Raw genomic sequence first — 27,097 nt, 5'->3', positions numbered from 1 at the left:
TAAAAAATACGTTGGCTATTTTATTTCTGAAGAACAATCATCCCACGTGTCATGTAGGGCAATTGAAACATTCAGTCGGGCAGTGGGGAATTTTGAAACTGAAAGCAATATTAATTTTCAAATATACTTTAACTCTAAAATGAAACATCTAATTTCCCCTCTTCCGCTTTGTTAACATTCACAAATTGGAAATTAACTTTTATGTCATTTCTGTTCTCTTTGCTCTTAAAAATCAAAACCCGCCTTTCATTGCTAACTACTAACAATGTACCCCTATTTCCCCCATATCTATATTTAAAATTGTTTGCTTTGTGATTATTCCTCTCATTCTTTTAGAATAAAAGGGTTTAATCTTGCTCCATCATACCAAAGATACACTGCTGACAAGTGATATAGACTTTGTAGGATTCCATTCAGTTCGGATTAGTTGTTATTATGAAAGCTTGCTTCATTGTTAGCAAGTAAAATTATACTGTAATTAGTTGCCTACTCTGATCACATTATGTAACAAGATTTTTTAAAAACTGAACCGGTAATTTAAACAGAAGTAATTGTGCAAATCTTTATTACGATAGTAGAATAATGTGATCAAAATAAAAATTGATGCTGAAAGTATATGCTCTGGAAATATTTTAATTTATCATCAGGTGTCCTCTTTCCTTTACGATTTTAACAAAGTCTCTAACTTTAACATGATTCCTGATATCAGAATCCTAATTTATTCATGGTATAAACATTTGTTGAGTGACAATATCTTAGAGATATTGTAGACGATAGCTGCACTTCCTAACCTGAAGAAATTAACTATCAGAGATCTTATTTCCCTGAATTTTGTACGCTAACCAACAGTTACTCTACATATTGCACTAAAAATGATTATGGCCATTTGTTAAGAAAAATGGAATATACATATGGTAGTGGTTGTTTCCTCATTGCTCCGAATTAGCTTAGAAATCAACAAGTTCCTAGTCATAGCCTTACAGACCATGATCTGAATGACATTTGCATTTATAACAATTCCATCCATGAATGAAAAAGTCAATGGAAGAAGCACCCCATGCTACTCAGTAAGTACAAGCTTTTCATTGGCAACTGGATACAGAAAGAAGGTATGGGTATTATGAGGGCATTAAACACACATCAAACCATCATAGCACTCATTCCTGGCCACAAAATGGCATCTTGTTTTTTACATTGAATAGTTTTTTAAAAAAAATATATTTTATTGATTTTTTACAGAGAGGAAGGGAGAGGGATAGAGAGTTAGAAACATCGATGAGAGAGAAACATCGATCAGCTGCCTCCTGCACACCTCCCACTGGAGATGTGCCTGCAACCAAGGTACATGCCCTTGACCGGAATTGAACCTGGGACCCTTCAGTCTGCAGGCCGACGCTCTATCCACTGAGCCAAACCAGTTAGGACTGAATTGTTTTTTAATAAGAGAAAAATAAATCTAAAATGATCTTATAAATTTTGAATCAATTGATAAAGAAAATGCAATCATTTGAATGGTGTCTGAGATAAAATTTTCTTTATCAAGCACGTTAATCAAAGTGAAAATTAAGGCAAAGAAGATTGAGGGTCACAGTCTGAATACTTAGGGAAATAAACTCTGCAAGCATCATTATCCACCTTAGAACTGGTGCTATGCCTGGCACGTGATCCATAGGTGTTCAGTAAGTGTTTATTTAATGAATCAATGAATTGTTAATTTAGATATAGACATACGAGTAGCTTGAACTAGATGATTCCTATAGTCCTTTCCACATTAAAATTTTGTGGAATTCTATTATAACAAATCATTATTCCTTTACTAAAATAATGTTGCCTAAGACACTTAGCTATTCTTTATAGGGCAGTTCTTTTTCAGTATAATTTGAGGCTCAGATTTATTGCTTCGAATATATGTAGTATTTTGTTGGAATGAGTCCATATTTCAGACTTTCACTGGTCTTTTTCTAAATTAAGTTGAATTGTGAGGTTTTTGTGGGGGTTTTGACTCACTGAAGAATCAATTTTAATAAGTACCAGTAAGCGCTAAATGTTATGGTGGTGGAAAGAGCTATGCATTCTCTTCCTATATCTTCCCAAGTTTCTATCATAATAATGATACTAAATTTCATTGTCTGTAACTGGAAGCCATTATTGAGGGTGTGTGAGTATTCCCACAGGGTCCCCTGCCATTGCCACTTCCATCATTCCGTCTTTGAATGTCACCCAAACAGACCTTGGCACATTATTCCACTTTTAAATCTCTTTGTTGCTAAATCTTTCTACTACATCTGGTTAATTTCTCTCCTTTCAATAGAGCACTAGTGAAGGTCAGGAGATTTGCGTAAACACACAGCGCTATTCCTGGAGCACATATCTTGAGTTGTCGATGATGCTCCCCTCCCCAGGCCCCCATCTAATCTCAGTTTTGAGTGTCCTGAGAGCAGTGATTGAAGAGATGCCAGAAGCTCATCTCCTACAACTCATGATTTGGGTGTTAGAATTCATCACACTGGCTTCCCATTTCCCAGATATCAAAAAGCAATTTTCGAATACGAGGAGACATTATCCTCTTCTATTTTTTTTCTAACTTCATTGTACAAACTCATCAGTGATCTTAATCTCTGTTTCTTTAAGTATTTCCTTTTAAACACATCTAATAATAACTCTCTCCCAGGAATATTGGCGTCTAATTAATACTTGTTCGTCAGAAGTTTTAGGATCTTCCGCTGGAAAGGGGATTGTGGACACATGCAGTATTATCTTGGAGAGCCCTGCATCTTGCTTCATTGAATGGGGCTAGTGTCTGTGTGTAATCAAATTAAGCACACTGCTAGAGGCTTACGCTGTAATTAATGAAGCCCATGCAGGCTGAATGAAGTGGTCAGTCCATTATTTTGAGATTGAATAATTAAGTCTGAAGAGCTTCAGTGTTTTCTCAAGTAACTTCTGTTTTCAGATGACTATTGACATTTTGGCTCTCAATTTTGCTTTACCGTGTCAATTAGCTTTGTGTCAATTCATGTCATGCAGATTTCATTATCACATAAAAATGTTGCGTTTTTACAAGTTTGTATTTTAAAGAGTAGAATGAAGTCCTACCTAAGAAACAAAACTAAACAAGCTCAACATAAGAAAAAGGCAAGGGGAATGGCATGCATTTTACTAAGGGCCTGTTCTGTGTCAGGCACTATATGGACATCGTACATATGTGCCCTCATTTAATTTTTCCCCAACCACACAGTGAAGTTCCTACAACCCCCTTGTTATGGATGAGGAAACAGGTGTGGGGAGGTTAAGTAATTTATTGAAGGTCACAGTGAGCAAGTGGCAGGGCTAGTATCTGAACCCAAGTCTCTCTGATTCTGAAACTCAAGCTCTTTCCATGAGTAGCAGAGGCCTGTGTCTCTGCAGCAGGAAGAAGGTGTTAGCAGGGCCTTGGTGACACATACCTTCAGTGTCTTGTTGTGTCTCTGCAGCTCCCGACACAGACTCTCCAGTTTGCTCCGAGCGAGGATAGCTCTGCTGTGTTCACTTTGTAACTGGTCCTTTTCCTTTTGGATTTGTGCCTGTTTCTTTTGTAGGAGCTTTAAAGTCTTCTGCTCAGTGCGATGTTCATCCAGCTAGACAGGGGCGTGGGGATGCAAAAGGAAATGGCAAGACTCTCTTTTGAGTTGATAAAAAAGGAGCAAAAGAGGAGATGCCTAAAGATCACTCTGTGGTTGTTTGGAAATATTTTCTTTGTTGTTATCACCGTCCCTCTGGAATCACATGATCCTCACCAATGTTACCTTTGTAGTATTTGTGGATACTGTTTTCACAGCTTAACATTCACAAGTTTTTCCTTATCATCACTATTATTATTGACCTCTTCTTACTTTTGTCTTCCTTTTCATAGTCTAGTGCCGTGGTCGGCAAACTGCTGCTCGCGAGCCACATTCGGCTCTTTGGCCCCTTGAGTGTGGCTCTTCCTACACCTTAGGAGTACCCTAATTAAGTTAATAACAATGTACCTACCTATATAGTTTAAGTTTAAAAAATTTGGCTCTCAAAAGAAATTTCAATCGTTGTACTGTTGATATTTGGCTCTGTTGACTAATGAGTTTGCCGACCACTGGTCTAGTGTTTAATTTCTTGAGTCTCTCTAATGATGCCAGTCAATATTGGAAAGGCATGTTTCAGAATCTGTAAACTGCCAGAAGTCATACTAATTAATGCCTACCATTGGGGCAGTGGTCAATGGTGTGTCTGCTTGGTTTACCTTTACTTTTCAATACTTTCTCAAAATAAGCTTATATAAACTATTTTAAAGAGTAGGAAAGAAAAAAAGTAGCCTCCTGGTAAAAAGAAGATGAAGTTTGTGGGTTGTAATAAAGGGGGAGAAGAGAAGGCACCCCTTCACTATCTAAGCATTGATGATTGGCCACCAAAATTTCACAAATAGCCACCACACAACTTAGCGTGATGACTAGTATCTGTAACATGCCCTGCTCTCTGCCCATCCACATACCCCTCGTGCTTATGCTGAATAAGTCATGACAGTTGTTTCTGCTGATTAATATTGAGGAAATTTGCAAAAAATACTTCTCCTAGCTCATTTCTTAATTTAGGCATGAGGTGTTCTTATTTATTAATGAACTTATCCTTAATTTTAAATGAATACCATAGTAGATACTATTACAAAACTCCAAATCTGTAAGGATGAGTGAGCTGGAGTGGCACTTTGATTCACAGCTTTGAATTTGATGATTTATTCTATGCTAACACTTATATTTCAGACACTTTCTGTATTAATATTCAAATCAGTGAGCAGGAAAATAGGTTTTAGTCTCCAAGTAAAAGATTAAAATTTCTCATAATTTTTTCTTTCTGAAAAGTAAAGTTAATGGTCTTTTGGGGTCAATTTTCCCCTTGTTTTCTAGAATGCTTTTGGGGTTTTAATGTTTATTAGACATGATACAAATGTCAAGGTATAGTAAGTAAGGCTTGAATTGAGGAGGCTCTCTGGAAGAGTAACCTCTGTGGGGATGACTGCTTGGCTAGATGGAGAGCAGATGCTGGGAGTTCCCTGAGACCAAGGTGAGCAGCCCTGGCTTATGAAGAAAATATTGGGCAGAGTGGAGAAGTAGTTCTTCTTCAGTGTACTGCTGTGGGGCTGCAGTACCATGAATGGCTTTCTGTGTGAGTCTGGAATGCCACACAGTCCAGTCATGTATGGAGCATGGAGCTAGAAACTAAACATGGCGTTGGTATGAATAGCTACATTGAAGGGGCAAAGGAAAAATGATGTGGAAAATATTGAAAAGAGCAGGATGGACAGATGAGAATGGAAGCCATATTTTTTGGAAAAAATATTTTGACACAACTTATTTTGTGGTATTGAAATTGTTCATAGATGGTTAACAGCCAAAGTTAAATAAGTTGCAATAAAATTGATACACTGATAGCTACTTCATAAATTTATACTGTTCTTATGGAAAGCAATATGGCCATAAACACACAAAAACAAAAGGCATTCATACTGTTCGATTTAGTGATCCCAATTCTGGAACTTTTTCCTAATATGAAAAAGAGAGAGCAGGAACAAATCGAATGTGTGATAATGTTCACTGCAGCAAACACTGGAAGGAATCTTAAGTGTCCCAAAATGAAAGAACCAGTAGATATGTCCACTTTGTGGAAAATGACAGTGCTTTTACAAAATATAATTATGAAGACTATCCTATATAATAAAAGGGTAATATGCAAATAGACTGAACAGCAGAACAACCGAACAACCAATCAAAGTGTAATATACTAATGATATGCTAACGCTGCTCAACCACTCACTATGATGTGCACTGACCACCAGGGGGCAGATGCTCCGACTGGTAGGTTAGCTTGCTGCTGGCGTGCAGCCAATTGGGACTGAGCGAGATGGGCCAGACACACCCTGGAGCCCTCCTGGTGTCCCTCCCCGGCCCGATCACTGTGGGGTCCCTCAACCTGGCCTGCACCCTCTCGCAATCCAGGACCCCTTAGGGGATGTTGGAGAGCTGGTTTCAGCCTGATCCCACAGGCCACTCCCCTTGGGAGAGCACCAGATGCAGGGCTCATGGCTGGGGAGCGCTGCTGCAGCAGCAGGAGCCTCTCCTGATCGAGACTGATTGGGCGCAAGCCTGCGGCAGGCACAGCGGGGCTGGGATGAGTGGGAGTGGCAGATAAGAGCTTCAGGCGGTGTTGGACTGTGGGTTTCGGCCCGATCCCTGCAGGCCACCTAGAGGGGCCCCACCTGTGCACGAATTCGTGCACTGGGCCTCTAGTAAACTATATGGGAAAATATATGCCATATGAGCCAAAATACCAGATTCCAAAGAGGGAGAGAGAGAGAGAGAGAAACACAGATTTGTTATTTCTCTTATTTATGCATTCGCTGATTACTTCTTGTATGTGTCCTGACTGGGAGGTGAATCCGAAACCTTGATGTATCAGCATGATGCTCTAACCAACTGAGTTACCAGGCCAGGGAAATTGTATTTTTCTTGCCCTTATGTTTTTTTAAATAATGTTTTATTTTCTTATATTATTGTAAGAATACAGCATATAATACATATAACATACAAAAATGTGTGCTAATTGACTGTTATCAGTAAGGCTCTGGTCAACAGTAGGCTATTAGCAGTTAAGTTTTTGGGGAGTCTAAAGTTATACTCAGATATTTTACTATGCAGGGGGTTGGTGCCCTAACCCTCATGTTGTTCTAGAGTCAACTGTATATGTACCTCGTGATGGTAATTATAATAATAGGTACCTCTGCATATATAGCAAAACTGGAAAGGAAGATGTATAAATCAAAGTTTGTGTTTTTAATATGGGATTAGAGATATTTTTACTTGAATTGTGTATTCAGCATTTTTCTTATATCATAATGATATGGGTTATATAATGACAAATAATTAAAAAGCATTGTTGGCAGAGTTAGGAATAAGCTAGTCTCTCAGGATTTCAGAAGTTCTGTGAGTCTACTGCATAGACAATTTAGCATAACAGGATGCACAGATAAACGAAAGGAAGGACAGAGCAAACTGGGATTCCAGGACTAAAATTAGAGTGAAAAAGAAAGAAAACAAGTCCCTCATATTCTACTCCATCAGGTACCTAAGGGGTTTGTGGGCCTGAAGCTCATTCAGTTCTGGAGTTCCTCTTTTTAAAACCAAAACCCCAAAAATACATAATTAAGAAAAGAGGAGTATGTCCAGGGCCTCAGAGGGGCCGGTGCAAGTGAGAGGCCCTGACTCATAGCTGCGTTGGCTGCCCGGTGAATCTGCCCTTGGGGGCAGGGCAGCCTGCTGCCTGGAGGAGTTGTTCTGCTGTGTGAGTGGACATCAGTTTCATTCTGTCACCACTTCCCTAACAGAAATAAGTAAGTTAATATTTTTTAAAGAAAACAAGCAGAAATGAGAGAGAAGCACATTGCCTTGCTTCACTTGAGAGGGTGCCACCTCTCAGCTGTGGCCTTCGCACACCCCAGTGTAGTACACAGGCTGCTGATGTCACTCCTTCAGCAAGTTTGGGCAGGGTTCACTGAAACCAGACAGGCTGGCTTCACTGAATGCTTCCCCTTTTCCGCCCTGCCCATTGCAGGAGTACTGGTGAGGATACAAGACACATCATGGCTTCTCTGAGGTCTGGGAAGGGCTGCCTTTCCTCCAGTAGCCCTGACTTTTTGCGAGGGAGACTGAATGGGGAGGACCTAGAACTGGGCACAATGTAGTTTACATCAAACACTGTGCCATGCAGGGGAAGGGGAGGAGAATGTAGATCAAAGAGAATAAATGAATGAATAACTAATCAGCTAACTGACTACCTAACTAAAAGTCATCAAGACTAAATGAGAATGTGTCACAAACTGAGGGGGTAGGATTAACTCAACCCTCTTCCTGAGGAAACCCCCTCCAAAAACCTGAGCACAGAATGGAATGAAAGTTTGCCTTTGTTTTATCGCAAAGCTAAAAAGAACGTTAAAATATCCAGAATTTTCAATTATCTATAATTTCTGTTCCATCCCCCAAATTACACATGTACTCAAAGGTGGAGTAGACTCCAGCACTATCTTCTTTCCCCACTCAGCTATTATTCCTCGGATTTTTTGTTTCTTTTTCCTATAAAATTTTTTGCTTTTATAAATTCCATCTTTGGCTTATCTGAGCTAACCAGTCATGGTTGTAATGATGTACCTAAAAAATGAACAGCCTCCTTTTCTCAGCTCTAACTGAGCCTGAATCTTTCTGACAAAAAGCGTTAATCAAAGATCTTACCAATTCAGCGTACTTCTTGAATAAAAAATCAAGCTTTTCTTCAGGTGTTTGCAACTTGTTCAGATTTTGCATTAGCAGGTTGGCTTCTTTGCCTTAAGAGAAAACAAGAATGGTGAAGACGTTTTTAAAAGTAAGTGTTGAGCTTGAAGTGAGATGATGTGGGCTAGAATCTCAGATTGTCCAGTTGCTAGTTACTATCCAACCCTCACCAAGCTTCTTACCTTGACCCTCAGATATCATTTTCCTCTCCTATAAGAAAGGTAGGCATCTTGGATGACACCTACCTTACAGAGTAAGGATTAGTTGAGAAGTTGGTGAAAGCATGTGCTACAGCATCAGGCTCATGGTAAATTCTTAATATAACAGTAGTGCCCAAGAATCTATTCTTGTTAATCTCCACCCCCTCTCCCCCATATTCTAAATGTTCAAAAGAATTTTAAATATTTTAAAAATATTCAAAAGAATAAAATAAACTGACTATAATGAAAGAATAGATCACCAATTTCCCCACATTAATTGATTTTTAAAAAGGAAGAAACAAAATGGTCCATCAAAAGTTCTGACTGCTATGAAATAGCCATCATTGATACATAGAGTTGCTATAATTCCAGCCCAAAACAGAGAAACTTGACAGTTTTGTCTGTCTTTTTTATTTTAATTTTATTTTTTTGGTGTTGCTGTTCTTTTAGTACCCTTTTCCCTCTCTTTGGGGGGAATCAGATTCTCTTGTTTCTGTGCATGAGCCCATCCAATAGTTTTGGGTGGGAATAACTGATCATATTTCCTATCAAGCAGAGAGTAAAATCAATAGATAAAGAAAATGGACCCATGACATGCAAGGTCTTTTCCAGGCCTTTTTGTGTCTCTTTGGTTACAGGTTAAGCCTTCCTGGGCCTTCCCTTCTCCCTCCCAGGACTTAATCTCTGTTGACAGTCTCATTTTCTGTTCCCAGTATGAGTTTGTGTTATACTAAAAACTCATCTGTTCATGATTATTTGATGGTAAGCCTCAGATTCTTTTCACCTCCACTCCATTGTTCTTCCTTTTGTCTTCAGCTCAAACTGTCCAGTTTGCCTTCCTGTGGTGCCCAGAAATCTTGTCTTTAAGTAGCCATTGGGAGGAGAGAGACCCTGAGGCCTACCTGTACCACTGAGTATATATTTTCAAAAGTCCAATCAGGTGGAACAGAGTGACAATCACTCTGTCTAATCAGAATAGGGAGGTCAAGCCCCACAGTGGAACCTATGTCTCTCAATATAAATATGCTTAAGAATATTAACAACTAGAGGCCCGATGCACGAAATTCGTGCAAGGGCCTCTGCCTCGGCCCCCACCCGCTGCGGCTTTGTCCAGAAGGAAGGATGTCCAGAAGGACGTCCGGTATAATTAGCATATTACGTTTTTAGTATTATAGATTTGGACAACCTTTCCCTCATGAACAGGCATTTCCTGTTTGCTGGAATTTTTTGCTTTCATCCCGGATAGGAAGAGAAATCATGAAATTAGGGTACAGGACATGGAATATAGTTGTTCTAAAAAAAAATTATGTATCATTTATCTAAAATTAAAATTTTCCTGGCCATCCTTTGTTTTTATTTGCTAAATCTGTTAACTCGAATGGCTTCAAAGAACTTTAGGTCTAGAAAGAACTTCAAAGAGCACATAGACAACTGGTTAATTTTACAGATAAGAATCTAAGGCCCAGGGAGTCCAAAGTTACATGATTAGTACTGGCAGAGCCAAGGCCTGAATCCAAAGTTTGTCTACTTGCTCTAAATCACTTCACTCCCTTGTGGAATTTTGATGCCAGTGAAGCCAAGAGAAATAAAAGGAAACTATTTTGGAAAAAAAAATGACCTCATTCCTAACAGCTGGTTTTGTCTATGGTTTCGTCTGTCTTTGCCCAGTGCGTCAGTTCAGATTAGAGACATGGCCTAAGACAGGGGAGAAGGTGGGTGTGAGAGGTGCCCCATCAGCTCTCCAATCATGGCCTGGAATAACATGCTGCCTTTAAACTGATAATCACTGCTGTCTCTCCCCCCGCTCCCCAGCTCCCCCCATGGGCTTTGAGTTATTTCTCTAGCAGCAGGGATGAGTGTGCATGGTACAGGTCAGGCCATCCCTTCACTCTTGTCTTCAGTTTGGGGAAGGTGCCCACATGAAGATTGCTGTCCTGAGTTAGTGTCATCTGTGAAAGGCAAGACACTGCACTGTTGATCACATCAGGCCCAGGATCCAGCACAGTGCTTGCTCTGTGACAAGTGCTCAGCAAATGTAGGTAATAATGGAACAAAACAAAGCCACTGCACACTAGCATCAAATGAATACTGTGTAACCGACTAGAGCGGCGGTTCTCAACCTGTGGGTCACGACCCTTTTGGGGGTCGAACGACCCTTTCACAGGGGTCGTCTAAGACCATCGGGAAAACACATATATAATTACATATTGTTTTTGTGATTAATCACTATGCTTTAATTATGTTCAATTTGTAACAATGAAATTGGGGGTCATCACAACATGGGGAACTGTATTAAAGGGTCGCGGCATTAGGAAGGTTGAGAACCACTGGACTAGAGGAAAGATAGGTCTTACTGTCACTGGTGACATTTAGTGTATGCTAGGATAATTCAGTGTGAGTATGGACACGTAAAACCATTACATGTCTCCTTTGGGGGGCGATAGAAACACCCGAGTGAGTCCAATGGCTCTCTTTTTTCCCCACATTAAGTATCTTTCTCCTTTTTGTTTTCTTTAACTGTGAGAAGGGTTGCTTTCTTTTTTTTTTTTTTTTGATCATTACACTCACTGAGGTCTCTTCCCATATGCTGTTATTTTGTATAGAAGAATGACATTCAGAAACATCATCTACTCTTCAAAAGTGATTTCTCCCTTCAACAACAACAACAAAAATCCAAGAAATCAGAATGAGGCATGTGTAGAATTCATAAATTAGCAACACCAGAGAACTTATTTTTAAGCTTTCATTGATTTTGCTGGACTGGAGTGGTGTATGGGATTATCATAGAAGAAGGGAATACACAAAGAGATTTGCTCATCTTTTAAGAAAGGCTGTAATTATAATTCCATAGAAATGGGGTCATTTGGTGGCAGTGTTGGTAACAAGAGGAAAAATTATTTTATTTAGGGTCATTTATTGGGAAGGGATGATCTGTCTTCTCAATGTGTCATTCGAAAGCAACGTGATTGTGAAATTAGTCATAAAGAAAGCAAGGGACTGACCTGAAGTCCTCATTAAAGCTGGGTAAGGTATATGGTGGCAAATGGCCATTACCCTACAGAATGCTCAGTTTGGTTGTAAGTCTACACGAAAGAAGAACCACCTGTGCAGCAAGAACAGCCATGTCACATGGCTCTGGCCACTGATGCTATTGTAGACTGCAGGAGTATTGGAATATAAAGGAATTATTTCTACATCAAAGAAACTAAAAGCCTTAAATTAAGACAATTGAAGTTAGCTATAGAAATGTAGACTGAGATTTTTCTCAAACTTTTAGCAGAATGATAACTATTTATGCAAATTTTGGTGACCAATTATATAGATTTAATGAGTGTTCAAAACTGCTTTTTCTCTTGTAAAATTATCTTTTAGGACTTTGGTGCTAAAATTCGGTCTTGAATACACATGTACGCCTATCTTCTCTCTGATTTCCAAAAGTGGTGGAGGAAGCTTAAAGCAAGAAAAAACTGTGAATGTTCTTTACAAATGTTAGACCCAGAATATTTCATTGTTAACTTTGTTTTCCCTCTAACATAATTTAAAGATAATGAGTGTAATACAAATAATTCTTGAACACCTATAGATATCTTTTAAGGGAAATATGTATGTATCAATGTATGTAGACAGGGAGGACAGTATACTTAAATTCACACTGGACTCAGTTTGGGGGACCTGGGTTCTAGAACTGACTGCATAGTTCAACAACTAGTTGAGTGACCTTTTTACAGACTCTTGAACTTTCTGTGCCCCATTTTTCCTGTCTATAAAATTAATGGGTTGATTAAATGGATTCTGAGTTCAGCCTCTAAAATTTGATGACTGCATGACTGAAGTAGCTTTAACTATTTTTAGCTTGATACAGAAAACAACAACAACAAATAACATTGTTTGGTTGACATATTTGTTTACCTCAAGTGTTCTGGTCCACTTTTAAAATTTATACAGGTTCTCTTACCCCCTCACCGTCACCTCGTATAGTCATGGTTTATGTTTGCTTTGCTTGTTTTTACTAATTACATCAGTTTTGAAAATACTATCTTCCCTGTGTTCTCTAGTCACATTGTTTTCCATTCAGCTGACATTTTATTTCTCTTGTATGTTAGTGACCTTATTATATGTAATTGGAATTTTGGCTTCTCACTCATTTGGAGAGTGATTTTGGACTTCTTATTAGTTCTGTTAATGTGTTTAAACCACTGGCAATTCCTTGGCTATAACTATAAAGAAAAACTTCTTAAAAAGAAAAATATCTCTAAATCTAATAATGAGGAAATTATTCTAGGAAAAATAAAATAAAGCAACCATTATAATAAAAAAAGAAACATATTAGAAAAAACAGTAAGAAATGAATACAGCCGAAACCGGTTTGGCTCAGTGGATAGAGCGTCGGCCTGCAGACTGAGGGGTCCCGGGTTCGATTCTGGTCAAGGGCATGTACCTGGGTTGCGGGCACATCCCCAGTGGGAGATGTGCAGGAGGCAGCTAATCGATGTTTCTCTCTCATCGATGTTTCTAACTATCTCTCTCCCTTCCTCTCTGTAAAAAAATCAATAAAATATATTTAAAAAAAAAAAGAAAAAAAAAAGAAATGAATACATCCTTTCTCAACGCGGTTCAAGTTTAGAAGAGAGTACTAGTTATTTTGCTTGAGAGACATTTTTCTCTCTTCTTCCACCTGCTTCTCCAGACCCTCCTCTCCTTTCAGGATCTGGCCTAAGTTTTAGCTTCCCTATGACTCTACTGTGAACCTTTCAGTCTCTGCTGGTTCTTCTTCCCCATGAGTTCATCTGGTCTCCAACTCTCTCTTCCAGAAAACTTAGAATTTGATTCAAAGCAGCAGTTTGTTTCCCTCTCACAGTGAAACTAGAAATCAAGCTAAAATGGATGACATAGACCATCAGGGAAAGTGGCTGTTCTAGGCAAAGTAAGTCAATGGCTGAAGGCACTTTAGAAAAGCAATGTTTTAGTCAAGGTGCCCTTCCGAAAGTAGAACTGAAACTCACCTGTAACTAAAAGATGAAACACATTAAGTGAGCTCAGTGAATGCTCCTCAACCAATATACGGATTTTTTATTTTTATGTGTATTTGGTTCTGCAATATTAATAACTTCAGAGCTTCCCCTTGCTTTCATTATGAGTAATCTCACAATCACATAAATTAGTTGAATAAACTCCCTCCTCTCTCCTCTCCTCCAATCTTTAAAACTATCTAGGCTTCAATTTCCCTGTCTATAAAATCAGTGGGTTGACTAGATGGAGTCTGAACTCAGAATGGACCTGCAGATCAGCTGTTTTTCTCTTGGACTTATGCTTTAAACTGATTTCCTATACAATTAGTTATCAACCGAAATACCAGAAGGTATATTAGATTTTATCATTGTTTTGTGCTTGTTACTATGTGGTGCTTGTGCAGCCCATGTAATGTTAACAGAGACATGATTAATAGGACACTTGTGAGCCTGGAGGATGGTGTGAGGGAAGCAAGGGGGATACTTTAAATGCTAACAGGATATGTCATGGTGCTCTCTAATGTGGAATCTGTTTTCTTTCAGTTCAGATGCCAAGGAAAAAGTGACTCTAAAAACTAAGGAGGTTTTAAAACGTTCCCCCAACTGCTCCAGTGTATAGCGTGTTGACTGTGGGAGGATATGCAACCTCTAAAGGACAAGTAAGTCCTGAGTGCTTGGGTTGTAGAGACATGTACAAATGTTCCACGAAAGAAGGGTATTGTGGTCCAGTACGTTTAGGAGATGTTGTAAACTATGCCCATCACTGTTGGAGATTTTCTTGTTGTATGCTATATTAAAGGTCAGAGAATTCTGGCAGTTAGGGAAATTTTAACTTGGTCTGAAATTTCCAATAACCCAAAGTTGGAAGGTTTTGGGTTAGAGAGTCAGAACATTTCAGAACCTTAAAAATACCAATAAAGCAAATATTGCTTGATAAACATGTAATAATTAAAAACTCATATTTGACCAAGTACATAAATAAAGTCGAAGCATGTATCTTCAGGTATGGGTAGAATGATTTAATAAAATCCTCCAAAGAGCTAGATAGATTTTCAAAGAGGACCACAGCTGGCACTTTATATTTTCCCTGAAAGGTGGAGGAAGCACTTTCAGAAACATCAGAACCATTGCTTCCACAAGCCATTTGTGTCAAAATTACCCAGGGTACCTTGGACCCACCAATTCTGAATCTATGTGCTAAGGAGTGGCATTTTTGACAAATTCTGTATTTGATTCTAATGCACAGTTAAGTTGAAAAACCATTGATCTAGATCAGTGGTCGGCAAACTGCGGCTCGCGAGCCACATGCGGCTCTTTGGCCCCTTAAGTGTGGCTCTTCCACAAAATACCACGTGTGGGCGCGCACGTACAGTGTGATTGAAACTTCGTGGCTCATGCGCAGAAGTTGGTTTTCGGCCTGGGCAAGTGTATTTTGAAGAAGTACTGTTGATATTTGGCTCTGTTGACTAATGAGTTTGCCGACCACTGATCTAGATGATATGCAGTGCCATTTAATTGATAAACGGCCAAGAAGCATATTAAAATCACTTGCGGGCAACTGAAATAATATTTAAAATAGTGGTTGCTGCATATTTAGATTAGCCTAAAATGTTGTTTTAACTCATATTGTAGTTGAAATAGTACAATGATTGGAAGAATATTCTGATGGCGTTCAGAGGAATGGCATGGAAGGGTCAGACGCATGTAATTAGAGTGGACCCATAATTCATGAATAGAAAAGAAACCAAAATTGGTCATCTTTAACTTTACTCCTACTTTCTTCATATCATCCCCTCAGTACAACACATACAAATTGCTATGTAGAGGAAGTTTTAGAGTGAGAAAGCAAAATAACTTTTCTGGTTAGAAACACTTGACATCATTCACCTCTGCATGTGATTTTTCTATTGTCTTATGGGAAGTTTAACAATGACTGATGCAAAGAGACTTTTTTTGAGATGTCCTGGATAGAGAAGGAAAAAATAGCTCTGTAACACACAGCAATTTTATTCTCCTTCCCAAAGTTCTCAAACACTAGAGAATATGCACATTGGAACTTGGTATTGTCTGGGTTAATCTTTTGCTGGATGGGTCAAGTATGCTATTCGAACGTGTCTTTTAGCCCTTTTTGAAAGCATTGCCAGCAGTGGGCTTTAAGCATCACAGGGATGTCCTATGCCAGCATAGGCATACTTTTGGGTTTACAGATAATCTGTTACTGGAGTCTGAATCCAGTTGTAGCTCCAACAGCTCACAACCCTTCACTCTGGCACATTGTCTTTCAGAAATGAATAAGATGTGATCACTGCCCTTGATAGATTCTCCATCCAGCTTGGGAGGAAGCTATATAAATAAATGATTGCTGCAGAAAATTTAATAATGAACTAAGGAGCGTGATGCTAACCCGACCTGGGCATGTCAGGAAATGTATCACATAGGAGGTGGTATTTATAGTGAGTGTTTCAGTAAAATTCACCAAGGAGGACAAGCAGAGGAACATTCATATGCAAAGTAACATGCTTTCATTCCTAGCTAAAGCATTAATTCTCTCACCCTTCTTTCACAACCATTTTTGATGTTACCAATCCCTCATGGCTCTCCTAACAATTTCCCTGCACCTGTTCTAGCACTTACCCTATGTAATATAATTAGTTTACATGTTTTTTCCTCTCTTCATACCTAGAGCTCCTTGACTAAAAGGCTATGACAATTTAATTATCTTTGTGCGCTTAGCACAGTCTCTCATAAAGTGGAGACATTAATAAGTATTTGCTGAACCAATGAAATAATGAGAGTAAAAATATTTTCTGCAGTTGTTGACATTCTGAAATTGACACATTTCTGAAGAGCTTTGTTCAATAAAAAATATCTTATACAGTAATGGGACAATTACTAAGTGATCTGACAGTCATTTTATATGTACAAATCAATCCCGACATTTATATTTTGTTTAAATCCAAATTCCACTTGCTTTGATTTAAACAACTTCCATTTATTCATCCATTCATCCTTACAACAAATATTTATTGACCACCTACTATGTACTATCCATTGTCCTGGACACTAGGCCTCTGATGATGTTCAAATATGTACACAGTCCCTGTCCTGCCCTTGAAAAAGGAGCTAGTGGGGAAGATACCCATTAACCAAAGAATCACAAAATCAATGTACACACTTAAATGCTGATATATGCGAGGAAGGAAAGATACATAGTAAGAAAAAAGTAAGACTTCATCTATAGTTCAGCTAAGAAAATGCCGTTTGAGTTGTAAGCCAAATGGTGAGGTAAGTGTCCTAATGACTGAACTGGGGAATGGGGACCAATTTCTAGGTAGAGAATATAGGATGTAAGCAGGCCCAGTGGCAGGTTTAAGAAACTGCAAGGGAAGGTCAGAATGACTAGTTATTAGGCGGCTGTAGAAGTGGTGATGATAGGGGCAGAGTGTTCAGGAAGGGGATGTTGTGGGGCAGAGTGATGTGAGATAAAGCTGGGAAAAAATGGTTTGGGTTAGACCATTAGGGCTGAAAGACTATGTTAAGAATTTTGCTCTTTGTTCTAAGAGTTAAACCATTAAGGACAGAGGGGAGGTGGGTAACATGTTGAAAGTTCACTTTAGCTCATTTGAGGGAAAGCAGCTGGAAGCCAGTACAGCAAGAGAAGTGTAGGGAAACCCTGTAGTAATTCAAATACGAGATGTATCTTTTAGTAAAGGTTGGAGGAAATGCCCTTTTGGAAATAATTCAAAGAAAAAGCATAATATAGAACGTAACTACTTGCCTAATCCTTTTAGGATTTTCTTTTCCAATTTTTGCTCTTTATTGCTGGCAGGCTCTTTGGCTGCAGGTGGCTCTCCAGAAGCCACGGGTTCTCTCTCGGTCTCTTCAGTGGCTTCCTCACAGTCCCTGTCCCCGCTGTCAGCTGGTTCTGTGTTCTCAGGCTGCTCCTTGGCCTTGGTAGAGCTCTCTTTCCCTGCTGTGCAGGCAGCAGACCCATACGTGTTAATGATGTCTTCCAGTTGTCTATTCAACTCTTCAGTGATGTCATGAGCCCCTGTTTCAGGCTTCACGTCTGCCTCTTTCAATGGTGCTTGGAGTGGGGTTGAGGAATCCTGATCGCCTGGCTTCCCCAGGTCATTTTGACTGGATAATGATGAACTGCCCCCTGGAGGTGTTGACTGGGGTTCTCCCGAGAGCTGTACAGAGTGATTGGCCTCCATACGGGAGTGGTACCTAGTGGCAAGCACAGTCAGGTTTCATGTTGCGAATCCAGTTGCATGTAAATGATAAGGACATCCCCAAATGAGCACCTACTAATTACAGTTTCTAACATAGAATGAATGTACTTTCACAAACCATAAATATTAGGAACAGTGGGAAGCTATTTTTCCAAATCGAGTCATACTGTTAGCATATCTTTGGTTTTGGTCTTTAAAGTCCAGTAGCATCTCCGATTATTGACATTAACAGAGTAACTCAAGATGTTGTTTTTCATGGACATATTTGTTATTTTGCTTAGAATAGTCAATATATCTTATCATTCTCTTAAATAATTCTATGTAGATTTACAATTATTAGGAGTACTTGGATGTATACATTAAAATAATTACATTTTAAATGGTGTTACTTTTTCAAAGTGAAAATATTTAATACAAGAGACACTGAACTTACTAAAATCCTTCATAATAATAATGTTTCTTAACTCTATTTTAATGTATAAATGAAGATTTGTTTGATATGAGTACATTAATATAAATCATTATACTGGATACAGAACATACTTTCTTGCTTTTCTGGTATTTTCCTTTGCCCAGATGAGCAACATATAATTACCAATGATGAAAACACTTTTTTTGAGGTTCAAACTAGTATCATTTTGGGAATAAGACAGGAAATGAGAAAAGGTATAAATTAACAAACAAACTGGTATGGAAACATGGTGATGCTCATAATAATAATTCTTTGAATTCCTATAATATTTTGTTCTAATATAAAAATTGACTATCTTATAGAAAAAAAGAAGAGAGTACAACATTCTCAGTCAAGAAGCATTAGGGTAACTTAATTTTTAAGAAATAACAATGTTTAATGAACAGGGAGGGAATGAACTAGGGAAATAATCAAGATATAATTTGGGCTCTTTGGAAATAGGGGGCAAGGAATGAGCTGAGTCAAGGATTTCAGGGTTTCTGGCTATTACCAATCTGGGCTTGCAATAGATTTAGCTTAAGCCTTTAAGTTATGGTGCATTTTATTTATAAATGATAGTTAATGGTGATGGAGCTAATTAGCAGGATAAAAATATGACAGGATCCCCATAATGCACAGGTTTTGCTGTGGTGGTGGCATGAAAGCAAAAACAGAAACATACTGCTCTACGCATTGCATGGCTTCCTGCTCCCTTTCTCAGGGCAGTAGATGTCAAATGCTCAAACACCAACAAGAACGGAAAATTCAACGTACAGACATCGCCTCCCACTTGTGGCCCTCACCAAGTACTCTTAACTTGGAAGGAAGTACTTTTTTTCTCACCCATTTTATTCTATTTTTTCTTTTTTATTGAATTTATTGGGGTGACATTGGTCAATAAAATTATATAGATTTCAGGTCTATAATTCTATAACACATCATCTATCATATTATGTGTTCACCATCCCAAGTTAAGTCTCCTTTCATCTCCATTTATCCTCTTCTACCTCCTTCACCCCTTTCTCTCTGGTAATTGCCATACTATTGTCTGTGTCTATGAGGGTGGTTTTGTTGTTGTTGTTGTTTTTTACTGATCTTTTCACCTTTTTCACCCAGCCCCGAAATCCCCACTCACCCATTCTAATCCACCAACTTTATTATCTAATGATACAGTAAACAGTTTCATTCTCTTCATCACTGAAATTTCTTTATCCCAACCCCTACTTGTTGGGCCCACTCATCTATATATAACTATGCCTCCCCTGAACTTGGAGAAAGACGGGTAGCACCTGCTGTCCAGCCAGAAGCTATTTTAAGCTCTTCTAAAAGGAGCCATGGCATTTAGTGCTTTATCCTTGAAAATCAAGGGAAGAGAGTACTTTTAATACAAGTTGAAAACAGTAAACATTTACTGGCTTAAATCCATATGCAGATTTTAAAGTGTTAGGAAGGCTTTTTAGGATGTAATAAAGTCTAGAGTAAACCAAACTTCAAAGCAATGAATTTAAAACTGACACTCTCTATGAGTTTTAGTGTGGTTAGTATACATGCAAGTGTTTTGTTTGGACTAGTTTTATTCTTCATTCATCAGAGGCCATCATCATTGATGTTTGTATGTTAATCCCATGAGTACTTTTTAAACACATGTACCATATTTACTTTAAAACGGAATAACTTAGTCATTGTAAACCACAGAACAACTCAATTCCTAAAAGTAGCCTCGCCTCAAGATCATTCTACAAGAGGAAAAACAAGGTCAAAGAACTGTTACTTTCAAATCGTCTCTTTCTAGATTAATTTTACAACAGAACATTTGTAAATTTTAGCTTTTATAAACGTTCCTGCCTGCCTTTTTCCTCCTCTGGGAGAGAATTTTTCACTTGTACTAGCAGTCCCAGCAGATCATTACACATCCTTTCCCGAGCAACACATTTTAATTGTAAATAAAACAATGGAAAGTTCTTAAACAGTTCACTGGCAATCTGCAAGTTTCAAACACCACAAACCACACCCCATGTCTTCTCACACTGCCTGGGTCGGGGGAGTGTTTGTCATACTTACCAAAAGGCAAGGAACTAAGCAGAAAGAGGAAAGAAGAGGCAAAGAGGCAGCAAAAAGCTAGTCAGAACAGCAGTGACAGCAGGAGACAGGCAGGCGGCTGGGTTCTTGCAAGGGAGAGAGAAACCACACACACACACACACACACACACACACACACACACACACACACAGTCAGCAGGAGAGCAGGGAGGGGGAGGGGAAAGGAACGCCGTATGACATAGCAAGAGAGAAAAACCTCTCAGCTTTGGTAGCTGTCTCTTGGGCAGATGTCTTAGAAAGGAGACACAGCTGGTAGATCTGATCAGATTCTATGTTTTATCCTTTAAACAATTTAAACTCTCAGCATACAGCCCTTTTGCTAGCACACTTTTTTCACCATTGTTCTTCTGGGCAGAGATCAGTTTTTCTTATTTCTTGGTTCATTTCCAGTGTGGTCTATGAATCATCTCCTTTTTTTCTCTTCTTATGCTAGTCTAATTGGGATCAGGTTTCTTAAAAGAATCATGGAAAAAGAGAGACAATGCATAACCAAAAGGAGGTGGTACAACTACTTTAATTCTGATGTCATCGTTTGGTTTGTTTGAAAAATATGAAATAAAAATTTAGAGGGCTATCTTGGCAGTGGGTTTAGGTCGTCTTCACGTGCACGGAATCCGTGTGACCCCAGGTCCCACACCTTACTTGGGTAACTGCTCCACGTCTCAGGTAAGCCCCTGGGGAAGCAGGTGCTCTTCCTTCCTTAGTTGGAGGCTTCCCCACCTTCCGAAGCAGCCTTGCCAGGTCTGTTCCACCCGTTCCACACCCTCAACCCGCTCCTTAATTCATTTGAAAAAGAACCACCTCCTCCTCATTCACCATAAAATGCTTCTCTTAACCCTACATCCATTCCCTTTTACTTGCTGTTTCTGGAGAATGTGTTCCCACACTTTTCCAAAGTGGATTCCTCCATCAGAGTTTCTGCTCTTGGGATAGGTGGGATTTAGTGACACCCCTGTAGCAGGTAGAATAATGCCACCTGAGTAACGTCCATATCCTAATTCCAGGAACCTGTGAATATATTGCTTACTTTATATAGTGAAAGGGACTTTATAGGTATGATTGAATTAGGGATTTTGAGATGGGGGAAATTATCCATAACTAGAGGCCCGGTGCATGACATTTGTGCACGGGTGCAATTCCTAGGCCTGGCTGGCGATCGAAGCATGGGGGTCTGGCATAGAAGGGCAGGCCCCAGCTGACCTCTGGGCCCTGGGCAGCACCTGGGCCCCCCGGACCACCGTGCGCCCCCCTCCACCTGAGTCATCGGGTCCCCCACCTGACTCCCTCAGTGCCTGGGAGCTGGGTGGCAGCCTTGCCCCCTGCCGCCACCACTGGTCGCTGTCTGTGGGGCGATTGGCCCTGCTTGCACCCACCTTGGCCTGGCACCACCCACTCACCTGCTCCACCATCCTGTCACAGTAATGCTCTCATCGGGGCCCATTGGGGCCGGCAGTGCCTCCACTGCCACCGGCTGCCAGTGCCACATCACCAACACCTGCCTTATTCCGCACCGCCCCCTGGTGGTCAGCACTTATCATAGCGAGTGGTTGAACTCCCCGTCGTTGAGGGGACAATTTGTATATTAGGCTTTTATTATATAGGATTGGATGGGCCCAATGCAACTACAGGAGTCCTTGTAAATAAAAGAGCAGGGTAGGAGGGTCAGAATCAGAAAAGAAGATTTGATGATTCAAACAGAGATCGGGGGGGGGGGGGCAAACCCAGAAATGTGGGAAGTCCTGGAAGCTTGGAAAGGCAAGGAAATGAATTTTCTCTAGATCCCCCAGGAGGAATGCAATTTTGTTGACACCTGATTTTAGCTGTGAAACTCACTTTGGATTTTTAACCTCCAGAACTGTAAACTAATAAATCTGTGTTGTTCTTAAGACACTAGATGTGTGATAAATTGTTATCATAGCAAGTAAAATATCCTAAACCTTCTATTTTCCTTCACCCCTTTCTTCAAGTTCCAGGGAGGCATGTATTATATATATAATGTCAATTTTTGACATTATCTATTGTCTTCCCATAATGAGTGTACCCAACAAGTAGAGATCAGGATGAAGAAATTCCAGTGATAAAGGCAGTGAAACTGTATCATTTGATAATAAAATTGGTGAATTAAAATGGGTGAGAGAAAAAAGTACTTCCTTGTAAGTACTGAATAGTCAGTGAGGGCCACAAGTGGGTGGTGTCCCATATTGAATTCTAGCAAACTGAACCATCAGATCTCAGTAAATACAAATAATAAATGAATGATTCTCACATTTAAATAATGTACAGATTCTTTTAATAGAATAACTTAATGTTGAAATTCATTTAAAGGGAAAAAGAGAACTCACCATGGTTGATCCAAATTATTATGTTATTATTTGTACCAGTATGCACTACTATAAAAATAGGTATAAACTTCTGATGCTTATTGTTATTATATGAGATAAACTTTAAAAAATATTATTAAAAAGACTGCAAAATCAATAAATGCGATTCAAATCACAACATTGATTTTATGTGACAGATAATATTTTGCTGAACCCCAACTGCAACTTCAAACATGAATATGGTACTGAATGTTGGTCCTTTGAATTCATGGACCACTTTTACAGTGAAATGATTCAATTTCTTCAACACTCAGTCCATTCAAATTATTATATGTTTCATTTATATGACTTGCCATAATTTCTCTAGGACTTCCTTTGATACTAATGCATCATTTACTGCTCTTTCTCATTTTCCTGCAATTATTAAAATAGTGCTACTTGGTGCTCACTAACTTCTTAGATAAACTCATGGTAGTGAAGGCACCAAAATGATATACATACTGACACCAAAATGACAGCTACCCAGATGATCCAGAATGGACTTATACATTTTTAACTATAAATTAAATTAATACCAACACACACACTGTGGCTCCTAAGAATCCATCTATGGCCTGCTAAAGGCCCAAAGATCTGGAGTAGGGAAATTTAGAAGACAAATTAATAGAGCTCCATGCTTATTATACAATCAACCTTTGAGTTATTATAAGGAATAACTTTTTTTTTGAAAATAGCATTTTCATTTTTATGTAAATATTACAAAAGTTAGTTTAAAAATCAAATGATGCTAAAAAGCTCATCACAAGAAACAATAATCTTGTCCTCCCTTTGTCATGCTCCCCAGACATGACAGAAACTTGTGCAGATATTTCTTCTGTGGTTTGCTTTCTCGTTTGTAAATAAAACACTTATCTTGCTGCCCGTCAACTCATCCATTTTTGACATTACCTATTGTCTTCCCATAATGATAGATGAAGATTTAAATTATTGACATCTGTTTTTCTCTCCTCACTTCTCAATAAAATTACATCTTATTTTTAAATTCATATTCTATATTTTCATTAATGAAATAAAGTTTACTGCTAAATCAGGTAGAACACTGTGACTATAGTTCCATTCTTTCAAAACTTTGTCTTTTTTCCTGGAGTTAATGATTACCTTTTTAAAAAACTTGTTTATTATGTAGAACTAGAGGCCTGGTGCACGAATTCATGCACCAGTGGGGTCACTTGGCCTGGCCTCCAAGAGCAGGCCGCAACTGGCTCTTCGACATCCCCTGAGGGGTCCCGGATTGCGAGAGGGTGCAGGCCAGGCCAAGGGACCCCACTGGTGCATGATCGGGGCTGGGGAGGGACTGCAGGAGGGCTCCAGGGCGTGTCCAGCCCCCTCTTGCCTAATCCTGATCAGCCAGACCCCAGCACCAAGCTAACCTACTGGTCAGAGCATCTGCCCCCTGGTGGTCAGTGCACGTCATAGTGAGCTGTTGAGCGGCCTTAGCATAGCATTAGCATATTATGCTTTGATTGTTGAATGGCCGACCAATGGACTGGACACTTAGCATATTAAGTTTTTATTATATAAGATACTCTGTTTTCCCTAACTACACAAGAGCTCTGTAAAATGCCTTTCTATGCAATTTTCCTCAAGATCAAATCTATTAGACAATTTATACATCATAGTATTTTCTGGCGATAGCACCCACATAGAAATACCCTCAGAACCTCAACTTCCTGCTCCAGTCTGGTTTGGTAACTCTCAGCCTGCTGCACAGCTGTGCTCCTAGCACTTCCCCCCGCCGTCATTCTGGGAATTCCCTTTACTTCTCTCCTGTTTCTTGATTCCCATTCTTCCTCTTTCTTTGCTTCCTCATTTAGTGAAACATTGTCTTTTGGCTTCCTGAAAGAGCATTTATGGGAGATTTTGTATGTCTCAAATGCCTTTTTGCTATCCTTATATTTACTTGATTGATAGTTTGGCTGGATATAAACTTTTACAAAATAAAAAAAAATTTTTTGATAACTTTTTTATATTTCTATCAAATGTGTTAAGATATTATTCCCTTGTCTTTTAATTTTCATCCCCCCCCCTTAAAAATGTATGATCATTCTTATTCCTGGTCCTGTGTATGATTTATTTCTTTTTTCTTCTCTGGAACTTTTTAGGATCTTCTTTTTATCTCTGATATGAAGTTTCACAATGATAAAATTCAATATGTTTTTTTTTCCATTTATTGTATTGGTTTCTTAATGGGTTTTTAATCTGGAGATTCATGTGTATAACTTCCTTTTCCTTTTATCACCCTTACCCTCTACTGGACCTCACCTCCCTGAGTCCAGAACTTTCTGGTTAAACTTCACCAGAGAACAATCCTCAGGTATCCTGAAAGGATAGAGAGAAATTACTTGACTTTGTGAGTGGGATTTGGGACTTTTAGGTCTAACTGTTCATTCTAATTTGAAAACAAAAAACTAACCATCAAATGATTCTACTATAGTCCCCCAGCCTACTGCTACTTTCGATATTATCTCTACTTGCTGAGAACTAACCTCAAATTTTGTAGTCTTTTCAGAATCTACCAGGCAAATTAGCTAGCTTCTCAATTTCCTGCTGCCTTTCCTGCAGTCACCCAAGCCCATTTCTGTCAAGCACACTTTTACTGTTGGGTCATTTCTATTACATCTTATGTTCTTGTCCTTATTCACTGTGGTTTGGAGTTCTTGGATTCAATTCTTCTGGTTTCACTGATATTAGAGTTTCTATTTCTGTTTCTCTTCTTGTTTGCTAGTGAATTTTAGAGGAGAAAGTGGTCAGAAAGATTTTTACAGTGCTATCTTGGAGTCAGGAAGATCTGTTTAACCATTATAGCAGTCCAGTATTAAAATGAATTATTCCCCAAATGAGAAATATCCAATAGACCCTGGTTGCTCTTTTAGGGATACTAAAGTAGAAATTTCTGCATGGTGGGGTTGAGTGGGGGGTGGGGGGGATTAGATTAAATGACTCACTTAAGGTCTCTTTCAAATGCAAGAATTTATGAATTCTATACTTTTCTGGCTATGGGCTTAAGGGAAACATATCACATAACAATTTAGATTATATGCCTGAAAATCAGGCAACTTCCATATGAATTCCAGATCTGTCTTTTACTTAAGCTATATTTTAATTTCTTCAGCTTCAATTTCCTACACTGTTTCACATGGTTTTATGAGGCTAACATAGTCAACGTAGTCTCTCTAATGAACACATAATATGTGTTGCAATTCCAATAATAATGGGTTTGAGTGAAGACTATGAAATGAGAATTTATATTTTCCATACCAATAACATTTTGAAATTGTGGCTGTCTAGAAACAAGTTCAAGTCTGCCAATCTATTGTATCATCTCCTAGTTGTGGTATACATACACTTGATCTGGGTTAGATCTGGCTTGGGGTGAGGTGGAAATCTTTGTGCACTCTGTTGCTACTCAGCAATCGCCCCTATGTTTCTAGAATAGAGGAAAATGTGGGCTTGTGGCTGAGCAGAGATTATTTTTAATTAGTCTATATACAAAACCAGGCAGCAAGTTACACTATTTGATTCCTAACTAGCATGTCTTTAATCTGTATTAATCAGTGTGCGCAGTTTGTCTCCAGAAGTGAAAAGTACGATTCATATCCTATGCAAAGAATTTGGTTTTATTTTTTCAAGCAAAATTAGACAAACAAAGGTGGTCTAGCTTTAGTAGGTGGTCTAGTAAAGGGCAACGGGGACTAGCTTTCTGGCATAAAATGATTTGAAATGTACATAAACATTGGATGCTACACTTGTGCTTGAAAAGCGCTGCACTTCTTAAGTAAATACTTTTTGCATGATAACAACAGAATCATGAATTTCTTCTTATAAATAATGCAGATAAATTTTAGGTTGTGCCCTTTACCCCGATTCTCTGTTTCATCTGAATTAACAAGATTTGGCCACATGCGTTCTATAGGGGAGATTTAGTTCATGTCAATATTTTGTTCAAGGAAGGTCAGAAGAAAGTCCATCATGTTGTAGTAATATTGGACCCCTCATCTTTGAAACCCCCCTTCCTACCACATTGCTGAATGTAGTAGAGATCCAGGCCCATGAGACTGTTAGCTTGTTTATCTAGAACATGTCCACTGAGGAGAGAGCTGAGTTTTAATGGCTGCCAATGGCTGTAGCCAGGTCATTCCCCTGGAACAGGCTTCACTGTTCCAACCTCTGAGAGGAGCAAGTAGGCTTGAAGGCCACATGGCTGAAGCATGGAGATGTTTCTCCCTCTGGTCCTGTCTAAAACTTGTGTCATCAGTGGTTTACCAGTGGAATTCCAGGACATTCCTTTGGGTGAGGGTCTGCTTATTGCTACAGATCCACAGGAAAACCCTGGTGGTATTTGAATAATCATAACATGCCCTTAGGGCAGAAGTGCCTGAGCTACAGGGGTA

General features: G+C 39.1%; 1 protein-coding gene across 1 annotated transcript in view; it reads right to left on the bottom strand.

Moving 5' to 3' along the window:
• Positions 1–20,418, bottom strand: part of TXLNB (taxilin beta) — a 39,315-nt gene extending 18,897 nt beyond the window's left edge. The window contains exons 1-4 of the mRNA XM_006084409.3: positions 20,287–20,418; positions 17,318–17,769; positions 8,292–8,383; positions 3,447–3,617 (exon numbers count right to left, since the gene is read on the bottom strand). Coding sequence (XP_006084471.1) covers positions 3,447–3,617; positions 8,292–8,383; positions 17,318–17,756 — 702 coding nt within the window. The 5' untranslated portion in view covers positions 17,757–17,769; positions 20,287–20,418. The remainder of the gene's footprint in view (positions 1–3,446; positions 3,618–8,291; positions 8,384–17,317; positions 17,770–20,286) is intronic.
• Between the last annotated feature and the right edge of the window lie 6,679 nt (positions 20,419–27,097).

This window comes from Myotis lucifugus, unplaced genomic scaffold (assembly GCF_000147115.1).
Source record: "Myotis lucifugus unplaced genomic scaffold, Myoluc2.0 scaffold_11, whole genome shotgun sequence".
Classification (NCBI taxonomy): Eukaryota; Metazoa; Chordata; class Mammalia; order Chiroptera; family Vespertilionidae; genus Myotis; species Myotis lucifugus.
The sequence above is the reverse complement of the archived record's forward strand: the minus strand, read 5'-3'. Positions and strand labels throughout refer to the sequence as shown.